General features: G+C 39.6%; 2 protein-coding genes across 2 annotated transcripts; both read left to right on the forward strand.

Annotated features, from left to right (window-relative positions):
• Positions 1–4,506: 4,506 nt before the first annotated feature.
• On the forward strand, positions 4,507–5,447 carry LOC120434016 (coxsackievirus and adenovirus receptor homolog). The gene is made up of 3 exons (XM_039601382.1): positions 4,507–4,528; positions 4,718–5,053; positions 5,221–5,447. The coding sequence occupies exons 1-3, from the start codon at positions 4,507–4,509 to the stop codon at positions 5,364–5,366; spliced, it is 504 nt and encodes a 167-aa protein (XP_039457316.1). The 3' UTR covers positions 5,367–5,447.
• Positions 5,448–6,551: 1,104 nt separating this feature from the next.
• On the forward strand, positions 6,552–12,447 carry LOC120436034 (sodium channel subunit beta-3-like). Its single transcript, XM_039606318.1, has 3 exons — positions 6,552–6,647; positions 9,366–9,638; positions 10,283–12,447. Exons 1-3 carry the CDS (start codon positions 6,596–6,598, stop codon positions 10,498–10,500), a joined length of 543 nt encoding a protein of 180 aa, XP_039462252.1. The 5' UTR covers positions 6,552–6,595; the 3' UTR covers positions 10,501–12,447.
• Positions 12,448–18,849: the final 6,402 nt, after the last annotated feature.

Genomic DNA, 18,849 nt, shown 5'->3' on the forward strand with positions numbered 1-18,849 from the left:
CTGTTTAGTTTCCTACAGTTTATTTTCTATCTATTCACTGCAACTGAGAAATAATGCTTACCTCTTTAGCATTTATGAAGCCCTACTTCTTTAAAGGGATAGAAAAGGTGATAGAGAGAAATAAGACAAAAGGGACGAGATAGGAGAGAGCAGAGAGGAGAGCTGGAAGGGGGGTGCCTGATCTGGCTTCCCACACCTCCCCGCTGGATCGGGCTGTACGCTCTACCTCCCCACTGCCTCCCAGAAAAGGGAAGAAGAGCAGAGGGGAGAAGAGCGGAATATTTCTTTTCTCTCGTGGTTAGCTGACTGCCGTAGCTGCCCAAGTGTTGTCAGCCTGCAGTTGTGCCTGTCCTCTGATTCCAGTCTCTCGAAGCAGTTTTGCTGTTGTACTGGCAACAAAGCCCCTGCACCCCACTTCCACCGGACGCACCTTGATCTTCCAGCCTCTGTCCTCTGCCTCAGCTGCCAAGTTGGCATACCGCAGCTTCTTACGCTCAAATGCCTCCTCAATTGCTTCCTCCCATGGTACAATCAGCTCAATGACGTACGCAAGTTTTTGGGAGTTAGACCAAAGGACGAGGTCTGGTTGCAGAGTAGTTGTTACGATCTCTGTGGGAGAAATTGGCCTCTGATCCAAGTCCACTTTTATCTGCCAATCCCAGATGCAGCTTCCAGTCTGGAGTAAGAGGAAGTCGATTAAACATGTCCAGAAATATGATTTTATAAAAAGAAACATTACAGATTTGATGAACTAACATTGATAGCGACTTTGCCAGGCAGCTAAGCAACGTGGACTTCTAGTTTAAAAGTGAAAAATAAGAAATAAAAAAACTGTTCTGTGGTTATCAAAAACATAACAGCTCCTCAAACTCCTCAAATAAACAGCAAATTCAGCCTGGAGCTTCTCACTGAAAATAAACATAATAAAATAAATAGAAAATTCTGAAAAAAAAAATCACAAAAAATGTTTCCGATTGCTGCTAAAAAAGGATTCAGACTGTAAGAGTTACTGAATTGTGCAATAACTTGTTTGTTGTTTGTTTACTGTCATCAGTCTGTGTTTGATGTTGATCCAGGATAATGTGAACCAACGATCCTTGTATCGTCACCAGAGTTTGCACAAAGTCGTATGGTGCTGTTTAATAACAAATGTGTGTTTAGCTCAGTGTCAATGACCTTTGCACGAGTGGTCAACTGCTGCTTTGAACTCTTTTGATCTATTTTTTTTGTAAACGCTGTATACTGGTTTGTTCTGGTTTCTGTCTGTTGTGTAGTAACTGTTCACCTGCACATCTGCCCTAATTACCAGTATGAGGTTCAGAAATGTCTTGGCCATCAAATTATTAATTAATAATTAATTAATAAAAAAAGGATAAAAACTGAAAAAGGAAACTTGAAATGTGTCACAACTTTCTTTCAGATGTGTTTTGTGTCAGTGATCATGTCCTGGAATGAATGGGGAAGTTTGTATGAATCATTACTGTTGACATTGATGTGACATTTTTTTTTATGCTTCAGTGGTTAATGAGGGGAGTTGTGTGAGCTGCAACAGATGTAACGTTCTCTCTCTTTCTCTTTTTGCTCCCTGCACACATCCATCAGTGTGGGTGAAGTCTCTGCACTGTCTCTAAGATGTTGTCACAGATGAGTTGTCTCAAGTCCTCCTGATTACATTTCTAATTCCTGCATCTTCATGTGATTGACACTGAATTGTTTATTTATTTAGTATAATTCAGAGTAATCTTGTAAACTTGTTTATTTTTGTGTATTCTTTTGCACACATAATCAGACAAAAATAAGCAGTGTGCCTACACACCCGTAACTGTCTGCAGTTCTTTGCAACAATGTGTTGCTGCAGTGAAATGAACAAACAAATCTGTCATATCTATCTATAGCTCATCAATCCATTTTTGCACCAGAGGTTGTGTAGTCAGGCATGCTATTACTTGTTGAGCCCATGAAAAATGTACTAAATCTTGTCTGCCAAACAGTTTGTTCTGCTCTTGTTTGGTGTCATTTAATTGGTCCAGTTAAAGGGAAATAAACAGGCTTTCCAACATTAAAAGATTTACTGCCAAGAAGGATTTTTACAACAAAGAAATCATCAACCAAACACAAATTTCCTTCTGTGCTAACTTTATGTGATGTGAATATTACTAGGGTGACCTACTGTGACACCACAGCTGAGAGGACACACACCATGCTGAGTGTCTAACATAAATCTTATTTTGATCTTATCTGCACTCCTGTCAGTTTTATTTGACCAGAGCAGGTTGAAATATGGCAGATTACACTCATGAAACAGAAGCAAGAAGAAACATGCAAAGGTTTAGCTGCTGAGGTGAATAAATGTCAGTTACTCTGAGATAAAGTCGTGGGGTTTTTTTTTCATTATTTATCACCTTCTTTTGACTGTGACTATGTTGTATTTTCGTTGCACTATGTTGCAAGAGGAAAACTTGCTGTGATGAAGCTCTTGCTTGTGGTGTTTGAGAACTGCTAACATCCTGGCATATTTTTAACCTCATCTTCCCTTTTGACTCCTAACAGCTTTCAGCTGCCTTTACTGCTCCACTCTCTCCATCCACTTGTCACAGATGGCTTCTTTAATAATCCTCCTATCTTTGTCTCTAATTGTTGCATCTACAGGTGAGTGAAACATGTTTTTATTTTCATTAGCATTATTTAAAGTAAAGAGTCATTCATTAAACTCAAGTGTTTAATGATGAAACTGCAGATGCTGTTGACACTGCTGCAGATTGTGGGAAGGGGTTAGTTGCTTTTGCAATAGCATGTTCAGAGTTTTGTAAATGCAGTGGTGGGGTTATATTTGATCAGAAATTAAAAAGCAGTGCAGAAAATTTGTGTGGAAACCTGTGATTTTCAGGCTTATGTTCAGCTCTTATACAGACTGATCACTGAAAAGTGTTTGCATAACAGGTTAATGACTCCTAAGTGAAATAGTGATCATATTTAAGCAAAAAGCAAAGATGCTGAAACAAAGCTACTCATTATGAAGACCACAAAGTCCGAGTGTCACCTGAATAAATACTGTAAGCTGCTGATATTTCAATCTTTGGCTTTTGATGTGTTCTTGAATTGCTGAATGTTGAGAATAAACATTTAAAGACTGAAAACATTTGCAAACTTCACATCAGAGAAGTAGTGATGTGGGAAATGTGTCTTTTTCAATAACTACAATCCCATTAATTATCAGTTAGATCTAAAATTAATTTGATTGTATACCTCTTTATAATCGTTCTTTCCTCAGCTAAATACTTGAACACTAGATATACAAATCTGTCGTGTCACTCTGTCAAACTTCACGTGACTGCTCTCCAACGAGCACCTTTTTGTTTATTTGCTTATTTGCAGAGTAATCATAACTTTCACAGAGATCCTGTCATAGTCAGTCTTTCTAACTGTGGCCTGTATTAGTCAGCAGCCCTGGCACATTACTGCACTTTATCAAGTTGAAACAAGAAGCTGCATATCTCACCCTTGTAGGGAATTCTGATGTAGATGATCAGGTTCATACACATGGGTATAAATTTGATGCTCTGAATCCTTTCTATTGCTTTTATTTGGTTAATGGTACTTTTCACTCTGAAACTGTGATGCTTATGGGCTTAATGAAAAACTGGATCAGAACAGAATGAGCATCATCCGACATGCAGTGAAAGTAAAAGTGAGGAGATCTAGTTTAAATGTTGTTTGCACTGCAGAATGTTTCAAGATGATGCAAAGGATGAAATTGTGTAGTAGTGTCAGCTTTACATTGTTGATTGTCATTTATGCTCAGAAATATTTAACCATATATGCTTAGAGGTGTATAATCGATTGTGTAGTGATAGGATGTGTGATCCTTAGGAGTCTGCAAAGCTTTGTGTGCATTCCAGAGTGCTCTGGCATTCACACCCACATCCTGGGAGCATGGGAGAGGTTATATATTCTCTTATTGTTTTATGGTAGGATAAACGTATCTATGTCTGTTTTACTCTAAGTGCCTTTTGTTTAGATGAACTGCTGGACTTCTAGACCAGCAGGTTTAGGGAAGTCATGTATGGGGTCACACTCTGAACCCCCCCCCACACACACACACACACACACACACACACACACACGCACACAACGCACAGGCAAGGTACTCTTTGTGTGTATGTATACGTCGTATGTTAATGAACCTATGCATATTCATGTGACCTCAATAAAAGAGCAGTGTTACGAAGAAGTGGACGAGAGCAACTGGGGTCAAGTGAAGGGACGGCGTTTGTCCAGTTCTCTCCCGTGCACGAGAAACATAGAGAACTTTGCCTACTCCTGTCTTGCTTTGCTGTGTAATTACATTGTCTTCAATGTTCCAGCGAATAGGGTTAAGCTACAAACCTATCATAGAGTAAGAGGGGGAAATATGCAGCCTGTTTACAACAGCCAAGACAGAAAAACATCTGAGCTCTATACATTATATCACTGAATAGCTCAAATAAAGTAAACAGTTCAGTAAAGATGGTACAGCAGCTTCTCACCTGTAGCATGTTAGTCCTGTTTCTTTTCAATCAATGTTCTAATGGTCAGTTTGTAGAACATCAGTGTACCAGATGCTTTGCTCTCTCTGGTTTAGTTCAGCAGAGCTCAGGTATGTACCGCCTCACTGTGATTGGCTGCTGTGCTGAATGTTTCCTTTTTTGTCTCTGTTCTGTGTCGTTTCCTCTTTTAGACCAGAAAAACATCACAGCTGAGTCTGGGCAGAACATCTCGCTGCCATGTCGAGCTCCAACTAATAATAAGCAGATCTTGGCTGTTCAGTGGAGCAGAGCTGACCTGAAGCAAGAATATGTGCTTTTGTACAGAGATGAGGTTTTTGTTCCAGACAACCAGCATCCAGCTTTTAAGAACCGGGTGGATCTGCAGGACAGACAGAGGAAGGATGGAGACGTGTCTTTGATTCTGAAGAATGTGACGATTAATGACACTGGAACATACGAGTGTCGCGTCTTCAGGAGAGGAACAAACCACAGGATTAGAACCATCAGCCTGAGTGTTGTTCCTCCATGTGAGTCAGCAGAGGGTATAGGTTTTGTGGTCAAAGGCTTTGATATTTATTAAGTTGTTTTTATGGTGCATTTTCTTTTACTTCATAATACACAGTAATACTGTAAGTCATCACCTGACTGACAGCTGATGTCTCACATCTGTCCAATCTGCATGTCCACCACACAGCAGATGGAGAGGAGGAGGGTGGAGTCAGCAGAGGACGCTTTGGACTGGTAGCTGCTCTGTCTGCTTTTGTTGTGATCATCACTGTGATAGTTGTGATCTCCAAGAAACAGAAGATGAAGAATACTCCCACTTCCTCCCCATCTTGAGGAACTAGCTTATATGGCTCTGGTCTAAAACAGAAAACTGAGAACTTTTCTTTGAGGGCAGAAGAATAACCAGAGTCTGACATTAAAGTTGTTGGAGCTATTTGTTATTTTTAATTATTTTGAAATTTGTTAAAGTTTGTTGTTAGTTTACTTATATTTGGGGTTTATTTACAAGTTTATTTGTAGTTGTAATTTTTGTTTCAATGTTTTGTTTTGTTTTGGTGTTTACCTTAAGTCAATCAGTAAGAGCTGCAGGGCCATTTTTTTTCTATAAATGAAGAGACTGGTATAGGACCAGCATGCACTGGGGTGGGCCTATGGTTTTGTTTTTGTTTTGTTTTTTGTTTTTTTACCAGAGCAGGAGAAGCAGCAGGAAGTAACAAAATCTTGGATCTTGTTATTGCCAAACTGGATGAATAAACCATAAAAAACGCAACATTCAAATTTGGACAGTGGACTTCTTTTGCCTGTGTACAAAATATTATCTCAGTGCAGCAGTGGCTTGTGGATTTTTGATTGTGGGATGTTTGGTTTGTCAAACAAAAGGAATTGCCACTACAAAAGTGATGAAGACCAGCAGAAGGCTGACATGTCCTCTTCAGCTCTTCCTCAGCAGAGGAAAGATTTCTTTATATTCCAGAGAAATTGTTCACACTGCACCAAAACAATACTGGCACATCTTTTCTACGAAGGAGTCTGTCTCCACACATTAGACACACATTAGACTTATCATCGCTGCAATGTTTCTCAGAAAGCCAATAAGGTTATCTACATGTCATGAAAGGCTGCACGTGAAATCTCAGTTCAAAAATGGTTATTTCAAGAGTCTTGTTTATCGTCACCACCAACTTTTGTGTCACACTGTGCAACTTTGCAGGGACCTTTTATAAAACCACACCACAAACTTAATGTGTTTGTGAGATGACGTTGCTGAGGTTGCCTCCAGCTCCCCGTGACTCTCCTGCAGTAATTACATCCAGCTGTACTGAGAATAACTAAAAGGACTAATTTGCTCAATAACTGTGGATCGTTTCGCCATCTCTGCCTTACTCTTGGCAACCTTGGATACCGATTTACGGTCTACAGAGACCTCTTGTGGACATTGTGAGATATTGCTTGTTCTCCATCTTTCTTTCTGTTTCTCTTCTCTGTGTATAAAAGGTTTGTTCCCTGTAAACATCTTTCAGTGTAGGTGAAGCCTCTGCAGTATCTCACAGCTGTGGTCACAGATGGATTCTCTCAATTTCCTTCTGATTTCATCCCTAATTTCTGCAACTACATGTGAGTGAAACTGAATTTGTTTGTATTTTTATTCCTACAAAAATAAAAAGAAACCTATGAGTAATAAGGGTTAAATAATGGTTAATAAGTATAATTCAGAGTGATCTGTTTAACATGTGAAATGTTCATTTTTGTGTATTATTTGGAGCAGCAAAGGTTGTGGTCAAAAAACCCAGAATATGACTTCCTCTTTTCCTGAATCAGTTTTTATTGATCTTGGATGAAGAGTCTCGAGTTAATACACTGCAGTGTTTGACAATGAGATAGTGGATGGTGTAGACTCTACTCATTGCAGGATGGGGTTGAGGTGTTTCCAGGATTTGGGAGAGTTTTGATCAGAGAAAAATCACCAGTATGGTTAACTGGTGTGAAAACCTTTGATTTTTAGGCTCACATTCAGCCATATTACAGACTGTTTACAGAAAAATGTCAGCACAGGGCTTTACGATGTTTTCAAAGCTGTTGAAAGAAATTTTTCAGACTTTACGTAAGTAAAAAGTACCAAAGTTTCATGACACCCTCTGGGTACACTCCTGGTTAAACCACAATGTAAACATCCTGAGTCTGTGGCTCTTGTACAGTGTTTTTCGCTTTGATGCTGACTTTATGAAATTGCAGGATGCTGACAACAAAGACCAAAGACTGCAAACTTCAAAACAGAAAATCAGTGAGGGAAAAACACATAACTGTAATCTCCTGCTAAAATGCAAAACTGCATAAATAACCTCAAGTAAGGTCAAAGGTCAAAGTCATGAAAATTCATGTGAAATCTAAACTAAGGGAGAAAAAAATTACCTTTACTCTGACTCTAAGTTTTAATGGCCCATCAACATTTCTATTGGTTTGTGAAAAAAGCTTTTATTTTTATATTTTTAAATGTTACCACTTTTTAATTAACATGATATTTTATATTATTTCACTTAAAATCTGTACAATTTTATGAAAGCTTTAAAATTAATCTGGTGTAGCGGAAGTTTCACACAAACTGATGCTTAGTCCGACATGCATATTTCAAAACATTACTCAAATACAGGGGTGTCTAACGCCAGGCCTCGAGGGCCGGTGTCCTGCAGGTTTTAGATGTGTCCTTGATCCAACAAAGCTGATTTAAATGGCTAAATTACCTCCTCAACATGTCTTGAAGTTCTCCAGAGGCCTGGTAATGAACTAATCATTTGATTCAGGGGTGTTGACCCAGGGAGAGATCTAAATCCTGCAGGACACTGGCCCTCGAGGCCTGGAGTTCCCAACCTCTGCTCTAATAGAACTACACAAAGTAAAACAAACAAACAAATAATCATATTAAATTTTAAACTTGATTTGTTGTGTTTTTGTCTTTTTTTTTTTTTTTTTTTTACAAATTAATGAAACTCAAACCTGACGTGCAACAAAGTGTAGACTCCAAATCTGAACAAAACAGAAGATTTTTTTTTTAAAGAAGTGCTGTGGTTTAAAGAAATAATTGATCTAAACTGTTTATCTTCTGTCCCCTGTAGTAGGCATAAGAATCTGTGTCATCTTACTGAATTGACCACAACTAAGAGCCAGTAAATTCGGATTCTAGTTTATCTGAATCATGCTGTGAACACAGATCTGGAGCATCTGACCTTTTAGTTTTTTTTTCTCTAAAACCTGGTTGCCTATTTTCAGGTTGATGTAAACAGAGGGCCACCTGTTTGGTGGTTTGGGGCAATGTTGTCCTTTTTCTCATACTAAAAAAAAGTTTCAACCCAGTTTCAGTTGGTATTAGTGGTACTTCCCTTCAGAGATGAGAACCACGCTCTGGTTTGTGCCCCCTTTTTTTCCTGTTTGCTATAACCTGAGGACCACCTGTTTTTTTGCAGAGTTTGGTGCAGTGTTTATTTTTCACTCAGCATGTGTTTATACACCTCTCTGCATTTAATCCTGAGTTATTATTAATCTCACCTTCTGTTTGATAGCGTGTCTTTTATCCTGTCTTCCTGCCCTCACCCTCAACCGGAATGTTTTCTCCTGTTAAAAGAGTTTTTCCTTCCCACTATCACCAAGTGCTTGCTCATAGGGGGTCGTCTGATTATTGGGGTTCATGTTGAATATTGTAGGATCTGTATTTGGATGTGCTGATGTGCTAACATCCAAATAAATCACTCAAAAAACCTGGAGCACAGACTGCTCTGATGGTCTCCTCTGCACAGCAGCAATAATAACAATTATGAGATAATTACATTAAAAATGCACCAACAGGACAAAGAAGGTCCACAGGTCTAATTCATGCATCTCCAGTTAGCTGAGGTTAAGTCAGCAGCTAGAAGCTGCACACAGCCATCTTATAACACCTGTTAATTAACCATGTTTCTAATTTTATGTCTTTTTCTTTTAAATTCACCCCTGTAAACTGTTACAAAGCTGGAAATCTGAATTTAAATTAGCTTTGAACTGAAATAACATTGTAAAGAACAGAAGGACAAAATGCCTCCACAGCGATGTGAGAGACGATTATGTCAGGTCATTGCTGAGAAAGCTCCTGAGTCATGCAGTTTACTTAATTTTTCACTTAGTCTTATGGAAACTTTTATTTTCCCAGAACTGCAGACGTTTTACAAGAAGTCACTTCGCTTACTTGCCTAAAAACGTTTCCATCATGATGTGCTCACACCCGAGATGTGTGAAACATTAAAAATGTGAAAGGTTATGTTTACCAGCAGCTTCATGAATTAAAAAAAGATGAAATAATCTCAGTGCTGAAGTGGAGCAGACCTGACCTGAACACAGACGGCTACGTCTACTTCTACAGGAACAAGCGCTCCTATGAAAACTACCAACATCCATCTTTTCATGGCCGAGTGAAGCTGAGGGACCCGGAGATGAAGGATGGAGACGTTTCTCTGATCCTGAACAACATCACGTTTAATGACACTGGGATTTATGAGTGTCACGTAGCAGTGAGGAAGTCTGGGAGAAGTAAAAGAGCTCACACTGAGATCAGTCACTTCATCAACCTCACAGTCACAGGTGAGTTTGTGGAGCTCACACTCAGCTCCCACGTCATTTACAAACCTGAAAACTGAAAATAAAATCAGTTGGCTCCCAGCACCTACAGGAACTTCACAGTCTCTGCACTTGCAACTTGACAAATAAATGAAGAGTACCTCCCATGATCTCCTCTGCTCACTCCTTCCAGTGTGAATGTGAAGGGCAGTAGCATAGCATGCTGCTAGCACAGATGCTAGATATACTTTTTTCTGATGAGGAGCTAAAGCTGCTGTAGAGCTGGCTCTTTACTTTCATTGCACAGTCATGTTTTGTACAATAGTATATTGAAATTGTAGTACTGTCCCACATCGGTGCTACAGAAAGACGAGCAAAACATACTAAACAAATGTTACACATACAGAATAAAAATACGCAATTTTCTGCACGTGTATGTGCAGTTAATCAAATTAAGATGTGTTCAGAGATGAAATGTATAATATGTGGAGAAGGTAAGAAAAGATATGCACAAAAATAACATGAGGTATCAGCACTGATTATGGCTGCAGAGTCTGTGACCGCAGCAGCTTAAACACCCGGTGTCTTGGGTTTGTGCACCTGTAGGTTTGCTGCTGCTTTGGTTTCTGACAGATTTTCCGCTGACAGCTGATGTTTTTTTTCTGCAGGTGAAACGCATGAAAACATTAAACTGGTGAAAACAGGAGATGGAAACATGGAGGAGGTGGTAGAAGTGGAGACTAGGACAGATCAGATGGTTGTTCCTGCTGTGTCTGCATCTGCTGCGTCCGCTGTCATTGTTACTACAGCTGGATTTGTGGCAATGTGGAGATTTAAAAGAAAGAAACAGGCGCCCACAGAGGCAGATAACCAGCAGCTAGTCTGAAACGTCGAGGAGTTTCTGGTACAGCACGCTATAATTGTGTGTGATAGCAATCCACAGAGAGGGAGGACAGGTGGGATCAGTTCTGTGGGCGATGTGCTCTCTCCTGAGGAGGAGCGGCGTCTGTGTTTCTAGTTCCCGCCTGACCTCTTCAGAATCAGCTGATTTTTTTTTTTTTGCACCATAACTTTAGTATATTTACCAAAACCGCACAAAGTTTCTTTGTAGTATTAATTCACCCTGTTTCTCCAGCATTTTTTCCCTGAAGTGCAGAAGATATCCACATGAAATCTTCAGGGCACAAAAACAAATTTAAAACTGCAACCAAATCAATTTTATACCCACTCAAAGTGACAAATTCTAACAATAACATCTTTATTTTTTTGTTTGTTTTGGCGTTATTGTTCCTGTAACTAGATTCATGTTGTCAGTATCAATATCATGGGCTGTGTCATTGTTCACAGTTACTTGTGTTTCCCAGCATAACCTGTGAGCATCTGAGTTTTATTTTCTGTATTTTTATAGTTGTAGTTGGGACTCTTTTTCTTTTTGTTTCTGTGGTTATTTTATTGTTGCTGTTGTTTTATGACCACTTCAAGGCACTGAGTTACTTTGAAGTTTTGCATCATTTTGGGGGGTTTTCAGGTTGCTTTCACTCTGACTTCATGCTCTCAGTTTGAAAGCTTCTCTGTCTTGAGTTCTTTGCACTTTTGAAATCTATTTGAGAGGTTTCGTCTTGATGCATTCTCAATCATCCAGGAAAGTAAATCTCCCAGTCCATTGTTCCTTCAGTGGGCTGGTTTCAGTCATTATGCAAATGTACTGTTTATAAGATTGGGGAAACCTGCAGTCAGCTGAGACTGAAGAAGTCACTTGGATGAGTGACAAAACGTTTCTCCCACAAAACGCTACGTCCAGATGAACAGATTCAACTTTTGGATATTTGAGGGGTTGCTGTTTGTATTTGCATCATGGTGTTTTCCCCCAGCATTCAGTGTGTTTTGTTTCATTGTCTTTAGTTATTTCCACTTTCCTTTCATCATTCTCTCACAGCATCTATTTGCCTGTGTGTTTACCTTTGCCCACAGACTCTTGGTGTTCTGGGAAATTTCCAACAATGTGAATACATTTTTGCTTTTTGTTTACTTCTGTCTGTCTCCTGAATTTCTTTATTCTGCAAATCACAATGGTTTCAATGAACTGCACAAACTGAACGCTGATCACACAGAGACACAGAAACACTTTGGTGGATAAACTTTAAAGGCTCCATGTGGGAGACAGGGATGATCAAAGGATCATCTTCTAGTTGATTATGAGAACTTTCAAACAACGATTCGGTGGAAAGACTATCTCAATCATCTTTACAGCACAACTAACACAGAGGGAGTGTCGTTACTTTCTCCCTGAAAGGAGATTGATTACATTTCAGTTTGTATCTTAATAAAATTTAAGAAGAATTTTTTTTTTTTTTACAGAAAAACTGTTAAATCTGTTAAAAAATGCAGAAAAAAAATAAGTCTTGTACTTTTTCAGCAGGTTACAGTCACTACAGTCTGCACATTGTGCACCTGTTTGTTTTGTTGTGTGATTATTACAGGAAACTTCACAGACAGTTTCTCTCTACATCACATCAACAATGGATTTCATCTTTCAGCCAGCCATGTGTTAGAAACTCCCAGGTGCTCATGAGCAGAGCAATCTGAGACACTGTAAGATCTATGTTATTTTTCAGTGGCAGGAAAACATGATCACATGATTAATAATCAACTGAATTGTCTCTACATAAATCAAATGCACTCAGAGTATATTTAGAGATGCTTTCTGACATTTTTAAACTCCTTGCCCACTTCCACAATCATCACTGAACCTTAGTCCTTAGAAATATTCATTTTCTACTACTGTGACATCTGTGCTCTTTAATGCCCTCAAACAATAAAACAGGTTTAATTATTTTTGTTTTCATTACTTTTTAAACCAATGCAGGATGATCACTGTGTGCCCGAGGATGGTGCAGAGCTGTAAAGTAAACAGGCTTCATATTTCCTGTCATGTACATCGTCTTCTAGGGTTAGAGCGTCACATTAAACAATGATGTTGCAAGGGCGTAGATTTGGTTTTGGCATTGGTGGGGACGGATGATTCAACCACTGAACCCTGCCCTGTTTCTTTTCTTTTTCCTTTTTGTCTTTGCTTCTTGATAAAAAAGGAGAAATATACTTGCCTACATGTGCTATTCTACATGCTTTTAAACCATTTAAAATTACAATTCATAGTTTTATATGTGAATTATATAATGTTAAATTACTATTAAACAAATGACTAACTAAGTATTTTAGACTTTAGTTTACTTCAGCCATATTCCATATAAATCAGGTATCATACAAAAATAAAAAAAGCTTCAAATAGAGTCATGACAATTAAAGAATATGATTTTAAGGACTTAACAACATTACTTCAGTTATAGTACACCAACATCTCTTACACATTAGCACTAAGGGAACACTGAATGACCTGGTGGGTTTTGTCCATAAAACTACTCATCTAAGATTACCACAAAGTAAAAGATCTCTCAGCAAAATGATGCAACCTTTTAGGCACTATTGCCCCGATCAAATCAGTGAGCTGGGATTTTTATTCTAAACATGAACTACTGTTACAGCAACACACATGGACGACTGGTGCCCCACACAACAACTCAATGTCCACGATGTGAAGGAGTCTATACTATACTGTCTATACTATACTGTCCTGGTGGACATGGCAACACTTTTTTCATGGTTACATACAGTTTTAGACTGATGTGGGCCAAAGCCTAGCACATACCTGCCAACCTTGAGACCTGAGAATTAGGGAGACATTCAAAGGGGTTTTTACAGTGTTTACTTATCGGAAAAAAATAAGTTAAATGTGGGGTGTCCAAATTCAGAGGCTGCGTCCACCTGAGGACCCGGCCTTCGCGGTCTAAGTGGGCCGGGTCCTCCGAAAGCCGGGTAGACCGGAAATGAGCGACTGTGAAATTGGGGATCTAGCCTTCATAATTACGTCACCTCTGCCGTCTGCTCCTTGCTGTCTAAATAAAATAAAATATAACCGGACGCTTGCGTAGATTCTCGACCATCTCACACTTCTGTTTAATCAGTTTTCTGTTCGACATTTATTCAGCTGTGTGAAAACCCCGGAGGAACCCTCCCGAGGGATTAATAAAATTTTATTTAATCTAATCTAATAACTTTAATCTCTGCCAAACCGATTTACTCACGAACAAATAAAACACTGAAAAAGGCCAAACAATAACATGTTTAAGTTATTTGAAGTTTACACAACTACATTCTCGCCTGAAAATATGTTAAAATTTTATTTCGTGACCCAGAAAGAGTAATAATTAGTAATATTAATGCTAAGTAGCTGCAGTAGTAGTAGCCATTGTTGGAAACTGGAATTGGCTGGGCCAATCTAAGATATGGTTTTTCAATTTTGTTGTCCGGGTGGAAAATCGGGAGAAATTGGGGAGAATGGTGGCTCCGGGAGATTTTCGGGAGGGGCACTGAAATTCGGGATTCTCCTGGAAAAATCGGGAGGGTTGGCATGTATGGCCTGGTATTGCCTGTAACGTTATTATGACGGACACATTTTATGAGTGAACTTGACTTTAAGTGACTTACAGGTTTCTTTGAAAAATACTTTGTTATATCCAGGTTCTTCCTTTTTGCTGCCATCCTCCTCTCCTCCTTGCAGGTCCTCGCAGCGCAGGATTGCCGCTGCTAAAACTAAACAGAGCTCCCTGAAAGGCACAGCCAATCACATTGGCCATATTTGTCACATGAGGTAGGACTCCAGTAGAGAACGTAATTTAACTCTTTCTGCACCGCTGGGCGAATGAGACGTTGACAGATCTTTTTTTTCTTTCTACCGGGTTTGTATTTCTTTACTCGAAGAGATCAAATTATTGGTGGGGACATGTCCCTTCCGTCCATGCCAAATCTACGCCCTTGTGTTAGAGTAGGAAATCCCTGCAAGTAAAAACTTCAGACTGCTCTAAACACTCAGTTTCAAACTTTTACAGACATATCCTCAGTGTGAGGCAGAGGAGGATGAGAGATCAAAGAGAAATACTGAAATATGAAATCATCAAATAGAGATGGGCAGGTAGATATAAAGTAAAGCAGCGTGTGTCTCTATTAAACAGCTTCTATAATGTTTTAATGACTAATGATTGATTCAGTTTTTTTGTTGATCAGCCCTGAAACACGTGCTTTTTGTTTTTGTCTTCAGCCTCGTCGTATTTACGCTTGTGTTTATGACCCCGCCCTCATTATATTATTGTTTATTTTCTCCTTCTCCTGACACAATCGGATCGAGCTGTTCAGTCAGATTCGCTGATAGGAGGTTAAAAACTTCCTGTGCAGACTTTCTGCGTCTGTCTGTGCGCACTCACGTGGAAATAACTCATTTTCTTTTCCTTTCTTTCTGTGCATAACCTACTGTTGAGATGTCAGAGATCAACTGAAGAAACATATGAAACACGAATGTCGTAAATAACGCGAGAGCTCAGTGCTGCATGAACCTGATGATAAGTCAATGGCTGTGTCCCAATTCAGCGACCGCACGCTTCGGAGTACGCACAGTTCGCGTGCTACGTACGTTGCGTGTACGAGAAGTGTGGAAGTGAGAGGCTTGTGAAATGGGACGGTCTAGCCTTCGTCGCGCTGCTCAGGTTGCCTAGCAACCATGATACTAACCGCGAGACGTTCCATACAGCTTTGTTTGACAGAAATGAAGGAGAAAAAATGTTTTTTTGTTCATTCATTTTTTCATGACATCACTTTGATTAGTTGAGTATCTGAGGCTGAGACCACGGGACTGTAAAACATGATTGTTGGGCTTCATTTCTGTACTGAACAGTCATTTCAAGATTAGTTAGTAAATAACAATTAGCTAATGTTGTTCATGAGACTAAAGTCATCTCACTTTGGTAATGTAAATATAATATGGCCAATATTATATTGTGGCGAGCTCAGACAAGGAGGAGACAGAGGTTTCTTGGGAGCACAGCCGTTTATTAGCATTCAACCCCGGAGCACACACTAGCTAACACCAATGCTCGACGCGGCAACAACAACAACACAAAAATGGCGGAAACACCCGGAAACACACAGTTGCAGAGAGAGCGTCACCTGTAACCATGGCAACAGAACATAACTGTCAGAACAAAACCCCAACAGCCCTAGCCCGCTACAAAATTTATTGTCAGATTATTATGATATATTACAGCAGTGAGCTTGAACTCTGGGTCAAAGATTCAAGTTGCAGTTATTTATATTTCCTATCACCTTAAATCTTCACTCAAAGACAAGTATCTCTGACAGTGTATATACAGGTGTATTATATATAAGAGACAAATATTGTTCATTTAATTTGTTGGCATTATTACATTTGGCTCAATGCTTACATATATGTATAAAATGAAAATGTACGAGCTGTGATAACTGTTTCTGATAGAATGAAGAGTAGACTGATATATTAAATATTCCTTTATTGGGTGAGAAAATCAGACCATGTCATAACTGCTTTAAGTCATACAGAATAGATATCAGAGCCTTAAACAGGCTGACTTCTGCTAAATGGGTCAAACTGGGCAGAAAGTATACAAACACATAACATCCTTATAGAATATCATGTAACACTATAGATCAACTTACCTCAGAATATATAAAGCATATAAACAATGACAGCAATATGATGCAACAAACACAGCAGTACTACTAATCCAAAATACTCAAAGCTTCATAGAACTGAAACAAACATTTATTTTTAGCTCCATTCTGCTGCTGATACATACTTTAGGTTTCTGAATATTAAACTTGTTGCTGCCTTTCATAGTGTGTAACTTGAAGGCCCTGAGTACTTTTTTAACATTATTTGAACATTACCTAATAAGACTGATTCAGGACAGACAATTAGTTATGTTAAACTTTCCTAGCAGTCCTTCACAAACAGGGAACAGTCTGTCTATTCTCTCCATCTGTCAGCTGCTGCTGGCTCTTCCTCCTCCTCTTCCTCACACACTGCTGAGTTTGTCCTGGTGGATCATCAGGGGTGCAAAGCCTCACAGATGATGTGCAGCAGTGGGTCCCTCAGTCTGTCCTCACTCTGGACACTTGCAGTTGTCACACATGGAAATCAAATGTGTGATAAGCTGCAGGATTCAAACACAAGTGTAACTTATAAATAAATGTTCATACTTTTATTCCACAATCAGAGAGAAAGAAACAGAGAGAGAGTGCAGGACAGGCAGACAGGTGACAGTCTCAGGTGTACACACTGCTACAAAACAGCACAAGAGAAGGAGGATTTAGTGTTTGTGTTATTACAAGTGCTAAACAAGAAGAGTTCCAGATGGTACAGTGGACACATGTGTGACTCCTGTGATTAAAGCATCTTTCTTTCAGCTTAACGAGTGAACCGTCAGCTCGTTCAAACACACGTTAAAGTCCGTTTGGCTCGACACCACCGAACAGAGGCAGCAATATAACATAGCTAACATTAACAGTGCAGTGAATCCTGCTTGTGCCGTCATATTCAGGACTGCAAACCGAGCAGCATCACTGACTTTCAGCTTGTTGTGTTTGTGGATATATGACTGACTTTAATTATCCATAAAATCATCACATTCTCTGTAAGATTAAGGTCGACTATTGAACGGCGTATATTTTAAAGTAAAGGCTTTAAAACCAAGTAAACGCTGAAAGTACAAACATCACTAATGTCACATAACTTTGCTGACATGTGGCCAACAGTAATGTTTTAATGTTCTTCATTATTAAACATTCGCACATAAATAAGTGACATAATATTAAGTACTTACTTTTAAAAGTTCACTCTTCGGCCGCTCCGCTTCTGCCGTCTTCCGGCAAAATTATCCACATCCACCGCCGTGCTATGAATTGTGGGATATATGGGACCACGAAGCGTGCACCGGACCACGCTTGATATTTGGGGAAATCGACGGCGCATTTCGAGTATGCATTTGGAGTACACTTCAGATTGGGACAGCCGTCGTTGCGTCGCTGTGATGTAATAGGTCTCAAAATGCGTAAAATGAGTTCATGTATCCGTGTAAATGTCATAGCTGCTGGTGAGTTCAGTGGGTTCAGCTCTGATGCTGACTAGGGCAGGGCAATATGGCCAAAAATGTGAAATGGGAATGGGCTGACATATCCTCAGCATAACCATGTAACCAAAAGAACACACACACACAATACGGTAATATTAAGTTAAAGCACAGTATGCATCACTCTGCAAGGCTCCTGACTAATGCTGTAATGCTCCAACAATCCATCAAGCGGTGCGGTTTCGTAGCTTACCGAAGTCGTACTAAAACGTTTTTGACAGATTTTTGAGCTTTGGTGGTTATCTGACAGGACCAAAACCAAACCAGTTCCACACCACTGAAGTTGCACCATTTTTACACACCAATTCTGGTTCATCTGTTTCATTCAACGATCCGCTTTCGCCCTTCTCATTCTCCATCACGCCATGCTTTTCTGTCATATGTGTATAAAAGCAAGGCACTGCGCATGCGTGTTTTACCCATATTCTATAGCAATATTTCATTTTCTTATCACTGCCTAACATTTTACTGGTATTACCGTGAATGGTATGATAAGGCCCAACCCTAACGCTGACTGAAGGAAACGTGGAAATGACTTTCCCCTGTGCCCGGATCTGTGTGAAACAGGCCCAGGTGTCACTGATTTAACCCTAGAACACTATCGCTATAAATAGTAACACTATCACTAACGCCGGGTGATTTTTACGCAATATAATATACCCAACAAAAAGCACTTATCATCAAAATATATCAAAATATGACAGCACATGGGCGACTGTGGCTCAGGGGGTTGGGAAGCGTATCTGCAACCAGAAGGTCGCCGGTTCAATCCCTGGGCTCTCTGTCCTGGTCGCTGTGTCCTTGGGCAAGACACTTTACCCTACCGCCTACTGGTGTTGGCCAGAGGGGCCGATGGCGCGATATGGCAGTTTCGCTTCTGTCAGTCTGCCCCAGGGCAGCTGTGGCTACAACTGTAGCTTGCCAGTGTGTGAATGAATAGTGGGATTGTAAAGCGTAAAGGGTGCCTTGAAAAGCGCTATATAAATGCAATCCATAAATTAGAGTGGTCTTCTGTTATTTTCAACTGTGCCACGTCTAACAAAATGAAAAAAAAAGTGTTATGGGAGCATCCTAAACAAAAACAAAAAAAATCTCCAAAATTACTGAAAAATTTGGAATTCAAGAACAAAAAATTTCTAAACAAAATAATAATGACACTGGAAAGTGGGACATTTGAGACT

The sequence above is a fragment of the Oreochromis aureus genome, linkage group 3 (assembly GCF_013358895.1).
Source record: "Oreochromis aureus strain Israel breed Guangdong linkage group 3, ZZ_aureus, whole genome shotgun sequence".
NCBI lineage: Eukaryota > Metazoa > Chordata > Actinopteri > Cichliformes > Cichlidae > Oreochromis > Oreochromis aureus.

Bases quoted from the DNA above. Each gene is read 5' to 3' on its own strand.
- LOC120434016 (XM_039601382.1), top strand. From the start codon at position 4,507: ATGGTACAGCAGCTTCTCACCT. The intron at 4,529-4,717 runs GTAGCATGTTAG...TTCCTCTTTTAG, and splicing joins GGTACAGCAGCTTCTCACCT to ACCAGAAAAACATCACAGCT. The intron at 5,054-5,220 runs GTGAGTCAGCAG...TCCACCACACAG, and splicing joins CCTGAGTGTTGTTCCTCCAT to CAGATGGAGAGGAGGAGGGT.
- LOC120436034 (XM_039606318.1), top strand. From the start codon at position 6,596: ATGGATTCTCTCAATTTCCTTCTGATTTCATCCCTAATTTCTGCAACT. The intron at 6,648-9,365 runs GTGAGTGAAACT...AAATAATCTCAG, and splicing joins CCTAATTTCTGCAACTACAT to TGCTGAAGTGGAGCAGACCT. The intron at 9,639-10,282 runs GTGAGTTTGTGG...TTTTTTCTGCAG, and splicing joins CATCAACCTCACAGTCACAG to GTGAAACGCATGAAAACATT.